Below are 11,321 nucleotides of genomic sequence, written 5' to 3'. Positions count from 1 at the left end.
AAATGAGTTGATCATTGGGAAATGGTTATAAGCTGTAATTTTAATGGTGTTCATTGTTTGTAACATGGGTGTAGCTCCAACTTTAATATTTCGGATTGCTAATGCCTTAATGAAAGGGAGTCTGGTTCCGGATATGCTCCTCAGAAAGCACTCCTCGCACTTACCTCACAATGTGTCCTAGCCACACATCAGGACAGGAATATATCTTGTACTTTGTGTGTTATTCATGGATATATGTTTGGATGCAGAATTCTGAATGACAGTCCCCCATAGTCTATTAGTAGCCCCCTCTCCTATAAACCACATCCTGTTTGTGAATCTGGCATCAATTCACGGTCAATATTCATGCACATCCAATGCACGGTGGATGTGCGTATATGTGAGGAGCAGATCCCGTTCCCACTCATGTATGAATGTTTGTGTGCTCAAACATTCATTTGTATCGGGACAAAACGGAGAAGAAGCAGACAGCCTTTCATTTGTATCGGGACAAAACGGATAAGCAAGCAACCTTTTCAAAAAGCGAAGTGTCAATGTATGGAGCTAACGCCCCTACGTCTAGATGGGCGATTTGTACTGCATTGAATTCCATTTATCCACGTCTGGTGCTGAGACTGAGAGAGAGAGTATTACAATAAGAAAGAAAGTAAGAAGAACAGAGCAGCGATGAGAATCCTCTCTTCTTCTCTATTTCTTCTGCTAAATTTAACGTTAGCGGTGGCTTCCCTATCGGACCAAACCTCCGCCAGATTTAGCAGAGATGATTTCCCATCTCACTTTGTTTTCGGTGCTGGAACATCTGCTTATCAGGTTACTTTCTTTCTATAACCTTTGATTTCATTTCTTTCTTCTTTTTTCTTCTGTCTTTTATTTTCGTTCTCTTCGTGTCAGTTGTGTTGTTAAAGAAAAAGAAATAAAATAAGTAGTAGTAAAAAGCAACAAAGGAATTTTTCGTCCATAATTGCAACGATATCAAATGCGTGAAGGTTGAAGGCGCTGCACTTGAGGAAGGAAGAACTCCGAGCATTTGGGATACATTCGCACACTCTGGTCAGTTACTATTCTTCCCATTATTCGCTGTTTGTACCTTTGTGTTAATATTTTGTTGATTGTTTTAAAATTTGATGGAGTGTAGCGTTTGTCAACTCCTTATTAATGTTGAATCTCACAGTCTCTTTCTCCATATGAACAAAATCTCTCTCTCTCTCTCTGAATTGTTATCTTTCTGGCAGCAATCCTTCAACTCAAGGTCTCTTTTCCTGTCCAATTTACCTGAAACAACTTACCTGTCAAATTAAAATATGCAACAAAATTACTTGTGCTAATTTTGAATTTCAAAGCTATTAGGTAAACTTAAGCATGAAGCATGTATATAAAGTTAATCACGTTTTTTTTTTTTTTTTTTTTTTACATAAATTGCCTCTCACAGCTGGATAAGACAATTGGCTTTTCAAATTGGATAGGTGTCCTTCCTTGAATTGGAGGAAATTGAATGGGGGATTTGGAGTATCACTATTTAATGAGTTTAAAATGTGGATTTTGAGTGTAGCTCCGTAATTTTGATTATGGTTTAATTTTGGGTTACCTTTTCCATTGGTTTCTAAATAGTTTTTGTCCAATTTCAAGATGTTGGAGAGGGTTTCATCCAAAAGATCCATTACAAAAAGTCATTTTTTTTCTAAAAAAATTGTCAGATAAGCTTTAAAACTGATTTCTAAGATTATGAACATCCCAATATCAACAAATAAAGAAAAATACTTGGGTGCTCCAATTATTCAAAGCATCATTAAGAAAAAAATTTAAGATTAGAAATTGAAAACTCTTTTTAAAGATGAAAGAACTATTCTTATCAAATAAGTTATGAATGTGGTTTTTTATTTACAAGGTGCCAACTGGCTAGTTGATAAGGTCTCTTGGTGGTTGTAGTTGAGAGACTTGGAATAAAATCTAACTTGCACCTAGGTTAGGGGGTTATGGGTTACTATCATTGTGTAGCCCCATGGAGCAAAAAAAAAAAAGTGATTCCGCTATTTCAAATGAGCATACCTTAAAAAAGATTGATAAAATTCAAAGTTAATTCTTTTGAGGCCCAAGAGAAGGCAAATGAGCAATTGTTTGACACATTAGAAAATGCTTTACAAATTAGTGACTTTTATTTTTTGGAAAAATCATTAAGATGCTCTCGAGTTTTTAGAAAATCTATAAGAAGTATTTTTCCCTTTTGTATTAATGATTTTGAATTTGAATTTGAGGACAAATCAATTATTTTGTTGATTGTTTAATGAGATCAAAATAGGACAAATTGAACCGTCCATTATTAACTTCTTGCTGAATTGTATAAGAGGACAGAAATGGAATTCTTTTATACATCTTAAATAACTACATAACATGTCTAATTTTTTTGATAACTCAGAGCGTATCTAAATAAACATCTATAAATCACAACACTTAATGAGTTGTAATTGATATTGCATGGATTATTTAGTTGGACAAATAACTATTCTAGACACTTAGAGCTATATGTTGATTTGTAGATGAATAACAATTTACTTAAAATTTATAAGAAATGGCAATAGATCTCTAAGGCTTTTGGACTTTTTCTTGACTTAAACCATTGCCGTTGATCCAGACAATGGTTTTTGGTTGTTTTTTATCAGATCGGGTCGTTCATTTAGATCATATGGTTGGACTGTTCAACCCAAGAACTAGACCCAGAATGGTTCCCTATCGGTCTGGTTTTAAAAACCTTAGGAATTTTGAATACTATCGACAGTCCATTGACATATGTCGTGCTTTGTACGATTTTTGCATTAAAGCAATCCCGACTCTATAACTAGTTAGATTACCTCAACCCAACATAAGATTTTGAACCTAATGTTCTAAAAACCAACCCTGATGGTGAACCATTTTTGCTTCTGTAAGTTAGTGGTTCTATATTACATGTAACGTATGGTTTATATTAGGTTTAATTTATATTTTCAGTTTTCTATAAAAAAATTTAAAATCGAGACCAAACAATTTTTTTTTTCCAAAAATTAAGGCGCCTTTTGAACTTGGAATGCTAGATCTCAAAAAGTTACCAAAAACAGAAAAAAAGAGTACATCAATATGTAAAGTTATGGCCTCTCAAAGTTTTAATGCGTTTTAGTTTATAACTCTTGACTATACCTGTTTACGGGCCAGGCTTCAAGCCCAACTTTACATTGTTTCAAGCTTGGATTTCAGGCCAGGCCTTTTCAAATTTTAGCAAAAGCCAAACTCAAACCTAACCCATGAATAGATTTAGTAGTAACCTGTGTCTGGGTGAACAATTCTTGTCATGTATTTGGACAAGTAAAGAGTTTTTGACATTTTGCAAAATTTAGAAAAATTAGTCCCGGAAAAGGAATGAGTGACAATTCAAATAGTACAACCCTTTGGGTCAACAAATGGGTTAAAAACATTGGTTGAACCCCCAAAACCTTAAACCTTAACCTATCCCAATTCCAATTTAAGGCTTGGACTCGGGTTATAAAAAGACGTGAAACATTTTTATTGTATTTTTAAATGCATTCACTTCTAAAACTCCCAACATCACTTTTTATGAATTCTCTTAAATTCACCATAACTTTTCTAAACGTCTAAAATTCACCATCTCAATGAGATTTTATTTTCTAAAACTCACCATCCGTTAGAGCACCATTAAAATTCATTGACCCAAGTTGTCCATGTCAACCTAAATGCAAGTTTCATGACCAAACTGCCCTTGAATGATGAATCAGCTTATTAAATATTTTTTTGACCAAAATGCCCTTAAGCATCCAATCCTATTTCAAAGATTTCTAGGAAAGTGGAAACCTAGAAAACAGAGAAAGAAGCTGCTTAGAGCCATTCACTCACCGGTCACCACCTCTGATAACATATGGCTCCTCTCCACTGCTCTCAATTATTGTTGCTGCTCTCTCCCTCTCTCTCTCTCTTGAAGCAAGACTCCTTTTGACCGGACAACAGCCATGCGTGATGGATCGAACATAATAAAGGGTACATGTACAAGAGAAACTGTTGTAGTAATAGTAAAGAGAGCAAATGGAATTTATCGGTAATCGCTTTCCAAACCGAAGTTGCAGTGGTGTGAAGCTATAGGAAGATGGAGGGCTGAGCTATGCTACTTGGTCACTGCCTTTAAAACCGTATTTGCCCCATATGGTGTAGCCGGGTGATCGCAAACTTCGTCAAGATAAAACAACCCACAGGCCACTAATAGGCATGCACTTGCTTAGCACACACACCCCCAACTCCCCTCACATGCATGGAATATCTATAATCCTTTCCTCTTATGAGCCCTTAACCATAAAGGGAGCAAAACTACAAATATACTCTACTTCTACTCTTTTCTTAAGCAATGTAGAACAATGAGTCATTCTAAAGGTGGGAAGAGGAAATGACAAAAAACAAGAAAGAGAAGAGAGAGATTCTTGTAAGCAAGAACTAGAGGAGGAGAGTAAGGAAGAGAAAGAAGAAAAGAAAGAGGAGGGTGGAGAGAAAGAGAAAGAAGGGGAGGGAGGAGGCGGAGGAACGGGAGAAGGGGAGAAGGAGAAGAAAGAAGAAGGTGAAGAAGCAAAACCGGGGACTGAAGAGGAGACGAAAGTGGAGGTAAAGAAGAATGAATTTTACTATTACTACTACGCCCACCATCCCAAATACGTATACCCTCCTCAGACCTTCAGCGACGAAAATCCCAACGCCTGTTCGATTATGGTAAAATTTGAGTTTGAGAAAGGACCATGGCTAGAAATGGTACTGGGAACTGGGAAGAAGTATTACCCATTTTCCCTCATTATTTACTATTAGTCGTTTTAATTTCTCTGTCTTGTACATTGTAGATTTCTTTCGTTCTTGACACAAGAACGATGCCAAGAGAAACCAGATCTGTTCGGGTGTCTAAATTTCACTTATACAAGAATGAGTGTCTAATTCCGTTCTTGACACAAGAACGATGCTCCCGTCTTAGCGCCCTCCTTCTCCGGTTCTTGTACAGGTGTCTAAATTTTACTTGTACAAGAACGGGTGTCTAATTCCGTTCTTGACACAAGAATGATGCTCCCGTCTTGGCACCCTCTTCTTGCAGTACAACTCATTCTCCGGTTATCTTCCGCCGGAGATTTTCAACCTCGCTGACCTTCAAGTTCTCAATGTAACTCAGATATGATTTCTCTTATAGAAGAAGGATGCCAATACGTCGGTCCTGATATTTTAATATTTACACTCATGCGTGATGGAGCGAACATTTAAGTTAAATAGTAAAATGGATGGAGGTATGTTAATCAAGTTACCGTTATCTCACTGACATTGTGAGTTTTGGACATTTTGAAAAATTATGATGTATTTAAGAGAATTCATAAAAGTGATGGTGGGTTTTAAATAGTTTCCCTAGATTTAAAGATATTGGATAAATTACAGACTACCACCCTGAAATTGGTGGGTGGTGTGACATTTAGCCCCTAAACTTTTGGATTTCAGCACTGCGACCCCTGTTCTCTGTTGATTGGTTGAAGGAATAGGTAAACTACTCAATTGCTCATAAATATAAAAAATGACTAATGCTAAAGCACAGAATCTTCTCAGGCAAGGTTTGGAAGCACAACTAGGAGTGATCATTTTCAGCCTGGCCCTGGGCCCTGCATCAGGTCGACAAATTTCCAGACTGGGCTTGGCCCAATATTTCAGCCTATCGAATCTTGAATGGACTATGGAGCAATTATATCTTCCTAATCAACCCCATTAACTGCGTAGACAGAAAGGTGCTGAACTCTAGAACTTCAAGGGGTTTCTGTCACAAATATAGGGTAACAATAGTAAGTTATCCTAAATTATCTAAATATCTGGTTGGGAGGGCCTCAACACTGACCCAATCCGAAGTTAAATCGGTTTCATACTTTTTTACTCTAACCCTAACCTAAACTTTAAATCGATCCGACCATTTTGGGTGGAGTTTGGGTTAATCAGGCCCAAGTTGCAGCCTTAATCTTATACGATAAATTTAGATATTTCGTTAGGAACCACCGTGGTGATATATTTTATTGCATAAATGTGGTGTATGGTGAATTTGTAAGGATTGAAAATGTTAAATTACATAGACCTCCCCCCAATATGTTTGTCACACTTAACCCCCTGTACTTTAATGTCATAACAAATAACCCCTTTCGTCACTTTTTTTTTTTTTACTTTTCAAAATCCTAAAATGCCCTTATTTACTTTGGATGATAATTTGCTCTGTGTCCATTGCAATTAATATTTTTTTTTATCAATTATGCCCATTTAATATTAAAGAGATATTTCTAGAACTCTAGTCATAATTAATTCTAGACCATTAACGTCATTCCTTCAGACCAATCAACCAATATTGAAAATCCAAGTGATGTACAATGGTTTCAAGTAATATAGGTTATGAGCGCTATAATTAATAATGATACCAAATTAATTAAAATTTCTTTAGGGTCTGTTCGGTTTGCAGCCGGAATCGGAATTGAAATGGTCTATTCCTATAATCTGTTTCGTTCAGAAATGAATGATAATGGAAATTAAAATCAGCAGAAATGAGATTTCATTCCCAAGGAAGGGGCAGGGAATGACCATTCCCTCAAAATCAAATGGGGAAATGCCATTCTAACAGGAATGGGAATGTGATTCCAATTTCACCCAACTAAACAGTTAGAATCGGAATAACCCATTCTGTTTCCATTCCAGACCCCAATTCCCACGAATCAAATGGGGCCTTAGTTTTCCATTGGGAAATGATTTAGGAAAGCCAAAGAACCACTGTTGATTATGACAAAAGTAAAAGCATCGGTGTTTCTGTTTTTTAATGCATATACTTCTTTGATTAAAGACAAGGGGCAATGCTCCTTTATGAATGGGATGTACCTAAATCATTATCCTTGAAAATTAATTTTAGGGAAGATGAAGGACAAAAACAATGGGGATATAGCTTGTGATGGTTACCACAAATACAAGGTATGCTAACCTTTTAGCCCCTATCACTACTATTTAACCTTTCCCTACTTGAGCAGTACGATGAAAGTTTCAATCTAATGCATCTGGCAATTAAACTCAGATCAGCTCTGGGTTGGCCTAAATCCAACTCCAGAACAATAAGAAAATACCCTTCAAGTGATAGACCAAGAACCGACTCTACTATTAATTAGGTTTATCAGGTTTGACCAGATAATACCTGATTATAACTAACAGCCTTTAGTTGATAATTCTCTTGTTTTTTTTTTTTTTTTCCTTTTTTTATATTGCAGGAAGATGTCCAACTCATGGTAGATACTTGCTTGGATGCTTATAGGTTCTCCATCTCATGGTCAAGGCTTATTCCAAGTATGATCTATACATATAAAGAATTCATCCCTGGTTATCCAAAAATATAGTAAATTTACAATTCTTACTAGCATATTCTTCCTTTCCTTTGTTTTCTCTTATTTTAATTTTCATCAGATGGAAGAGGAATTGTCAATCCAAGGGGTTTACAATATTACAACAGTCTCATAAATGAACTTATCAGAAACGGTAAGAGCTAAATCCCAACATGAATATAATAGAGTAAGAAAATTTAAAGGGCGGTCCAGTGCACGAGGCTCCCATCAGTGTGGGGAGAGACAATTGTATTCATCCTTACTCCCACACATACTATTTCCAAGATATGAACCCTGGTCACCCAGGTCGCAATGGGGCAATCCAACCGTTGCGCCAAGACCCCTTCTCAAATGATCCAAAATCAATTTGTAGATAAAAACAGATTAAATGCTTAGGATCATTGCATCATGTCATACCTTAGCCCAAGAGATCAACTTGAATTTTCTCCATGAGTCATTGGTCTCAATTGCCAGCCTGAATACACATGATATATGCATTTTGCATTTATTTCCTGATTTTTTATATTTAAGCAGGAATTCAGCCACATGTTACACTGTTCCATTATGATCTCCCTCAGACGCTTGAAGATGAGTATGGTGGATGGCTTAGCCAAAAGATTGTGTAGTTTTTCTCACCTTCATACCTCATCTCACTGATACTAGATTAATAATTCATCAAATGTAAAATTGAATATAAAATAATGAGTATGAATGTATGATGATGCCAATTTGTATATGGATGCAGGAATGACTTCACTGCTTATGCAGATGTGTGCTTCAGAGAGTTTGGCGATAGAGTGTCTCATTGGACTACTTTGAATGAGCCCAATGTCTTTGTCTTGGGAGGTTATGACATTGGAATGTTTGCACCTGGGCGTTGTTCTTCACCTTTTGGATTTAACTGCACAATTGGCAATTCAACTACAGAGCCATACATTGTTACACATAACATCTTGCTTGCACATGCATCAGCTGCAAGATTATATAAAGATAAGTATCAGGTAAATCGATAGTCCCTTCCTAACAAACCTTCTAATGACTCGGGTTTGAAATTGTTGAAAGAGTGAAAGTGATGGTGATGCAGGGCAAGCAACATGGACTTATAGGCTTGAATGTCTTTGTTTACTGGTTTATTCCTTTTACAAACACAACCGAAGATAAAGCTGCAACCCAAAGGGCTAATGACTTCTATGTTGGGTGGTAATTAAGTCTCTGCCCACCATGTGTTCACAAAATGAGATTCCTCACATTTCCTATTAAAACTATCCAGATAATTGCAGGTACATTGACCCCTTATTTTTTGGAGACTACCCTGCAACCGTGAAGAAGATTGCTGGCTCGAGGATCCCTTCTTTCACTCCAAATCAATCGAAACAAATTAAGGGATCATATGACTTCATTGGACTGAATCACTACAACACATTGTATGTCAAGGATGACTCAGAAAGCTTCAATGTTGATCAAAGAGATGTTATAAAAGACATGGCCGTGAAGCTTAAAGGTAAGCTGACTTAATTCAGATGAACATGGTGCAAATACATGTCAGAGTCGACTCAAACTCATTCAAGTAAACTTCAAGTTGAGTGCAATTTAAACACAAAACTTGACTTTTAACTGAAACTTGATTAAAACAGATTGACTGCTTTGACCGTCATCCTTTGTTGGCTATCCTTGGGTGTAGTAGTCACCTGACTATTCAAACTGTGGTGTTTGCTTAGTGGGTTCTAATTGAAACCATGGAACTTACTGAAACCTTGCATATTCTGCAGCTAACTTTGATGGAGTTCCCCCGGGCGAGGTAATTACTATAAAATTTATATGACTTCACAGACATTCTATCTGAACTAAACCTTGTTATCTGATATTGGTGAGCTTAGTTCCCCATTGATCCATCCGGTCTACAAGGTGTGCTGGAGTATTTCAAGCAAGTTTATGACAACCCTCCTATCTACATTCATGAAAATGGTACATGATATCTTCCTCCCCTTTTATTCAATTATATCAGAGAAGGGTCATATGGAACTTTCATTAACTGAAAATTGAAGCAATTGCAATCTCTAATACTATTTCTGAAAATTACAGACCATACTGAGTACTGACCCTCATATGATTGATGACATGGCATGCGATCACACTGTGTTCCCAGGTCAAAGGACGTTTCATAATGCATCATTGAATGATATATCAAGGGTGAAATACTTGGACAGTTTCCTTGGCTGTTTGCTACAGGCAGTGAGGTATGTAGTTTTATTATTCGCTCAATATAATTTCAACTCTGACGTGGTTATCTTTCTCTCTCAACTTTTTGACAGAAATGGATCAAATACCAGGGGATACTTTGTGTGGTCTTTCTTGGACTTATTTGAACTGATGGACGGCTATGAGTCGAGCTATGGCCTCTATTATGTGGATCTGAAAGATCAAGATTTGAAGAGATATCCTAAGCTCGCTGCACACTGGTACTCCAATTTTCTCAAGGGAAGAAGCATCAATACTAATAGGATTGTTGAGCTAGATGGCAATTACTCCTCTTCTCAATCTTTAACTCCCCATATTTCTCAGTAATTAGGCTCTTAACTCTTGGGGTAGGTAACTGAAAAGAAAAGAAACCAGGGAGTTTTATGTGGCCTATTTGTTAGGGCAATAATGCAAAGCCAAATAAGTTATACGGTTTGATTATTTGAACAAGCTCATCAGCAACACCTTTTCAAATTTTAATTCTGACGATTATGAGGATCTCTCTCTCTCTCTCTCTCTCGTTTGTGGGGAAGAAACAAAATGAAGTTTACTCACTTTCAAGTGCTTTCCCAATGTACCTAGGCGTTTATTTGGGGCTACTTTTAAGTGTCTATTTTGTCAATGATTCCAATTTGGAGTTAAGTTTGAGATCATGTTTCCCCGGTTTTCCCTCTAGTAAACTTTTTTTTTTCAATTTCCTGCTGAGGAAACGCTCCTGTAAGGCTCCGTTTGCGACAGCTTCAGCGTTTGGGGGGAACTACGTTAACTGAGCCCTCCCAAACGGGAGATAGCTTTGGCTGTTGGGAGCCAAGAGCTTATGCTGTTGAGAGTGTTTTGGAACTGGACACGTTAACCCATTCATGCCCATGTCTATCTTTTGGAGTTTACATCTGCGCCCCCATACAATGTCCCACATCACATTCCCGCCATGTATTGGGAACATTTCCCGATGATGTGCTGTGCAACGTTGTGGGGTGCAGATGTGAATTCATCTTTTTGGTCAGAAGAAAATATGAGGCAATTACTATTTTACCCCCCTCATGTATTGGCATTCCTAAGAATGTTCTCAATAGCATAGGCTGTTGGCCCCCAACAGCCTAAATTTTTGCCCAGATGGGCACAAATCTTATCCTGCGTTTTTTTCTTGTGATCCCACTCGTTCAACTTCCCATCCTGAAATCAGCCATTTTTATAGAGAGATCCTGTTTTGGCATTACTTTCTGCTAATACAACTAATTATGTCTTACTCCATTCGGTTGAAGTGGATAAGCAATAACAACCAGATTCTTTGATCCAAATTTCTCCTTGATAGGATTTAGAAGTAATAGTTGCTGCCAAAAAATTGTTAACCCACCATCATAATTTTAATCTAGTACCTCCATGGTATTAATTTTGCTAGCAAAAATATAAAGAACTTATTCTAAAATTCTACAATAAATAAATGTCATTGAAATATTTTCGGAAAATTTATGATTTACCCCCCTAAAAAATTTTTATTGATTTTCTGAATGTATTATTTCAAATCCCATACCTATGCTAGATTACCCCATGTTTTTGTGATAGATTTCCCTACCTATCACTTTTCCCAACTTAAAACCTCCTGTAGAGAAATCTACAAAAACCCCTTGATTTTTTTTGTTGAAGTAATTTTTTTATCCGATAATTTCAAATTTGCTAAATTATATTGAA

At 36.8% G+C, this 11,321-nt stretch overlaps 1 protein-coding gene across 1 annotated transcript; it reads left to right on the top strand.

Moving 5' to 3' along the window:
• Positions 1-527: 527 nt before the first annotated feature.
• LOC148867523 (beta-glucosidase 22-like) lies at positions 528-10,130 on the top strand. The gene is made up of 13 exons (XM_088977851.1): positions 528-810; positions 987-1,050; positions 6,935-6,993; positions 7,284-7,359; positions 7,477-7,548; positions 7,929-8,016; positions 8,140-8,395; positions 8,479-8,594; positions 8,675-8,895; positions 9,164-9,192; positions 9,272-9,359; positions 9,541-9,631; positions 9,707-10,130. Exons 1-13 carry the CDS (start codon positions 667-669, stop codon positions 9,957-9,959), a joined length of 1,557 nt encoding a protein of 518 aa, XP_088833977.1. The 5' UTR covers positions 528-666; the 3' UTR covers positions 9,960-10,130.
• The last annotated feature ends 1,191 nt before the right edge of the window (positions 10,131-11,321 follow it).

The sequence above is a fragment of the Nelumbo lutea genome, chromosome 3, assembly GCF_056320005.1.
Source record: "Nelumbo lutea isolate HS-2025 chromosome 3, American lotus-T2T, whole genome shotgun sequence".
Lineage (NCBI taxonomy): Eukaryota > Viridiplantae > Streptophyta > Magnoliopsida > Proteales > Nelumbonaceae > Nelumbo > Nelumbo lutea.
Note: the sequence above shows the minus strand (reverse complement) of the source record. Positions and strands in the feature narration are given on the sequence as shown.

What these genes read in the sequence shown, in the direction of transcription:
- LOC148867523 (XM_088977851.1), top strand. Translation starts at nt 667, where the DNA reads ATGAGAATCCTCTCTTCTTCTCTATTTCTTCTGCTAAATTTAACGTTA. An exon ending in CTGGAACATCTGCTTATCAG is followed by an intron (nt 811 to 986) that starts GTTACTTTCTTT and finishes AAATGCGTGAAG; the next exon opens with GTTGAAGGCGCTGCACTTGA. An exon ending in TATATAAAGATAAGTATCAG is followed by an intron (nt 8,396 to 8,478) that starts GTAAATCGATAG and finishes ATGGTGATGCAG; the next exon opens with GGCAAGCAACATGGACTTAT.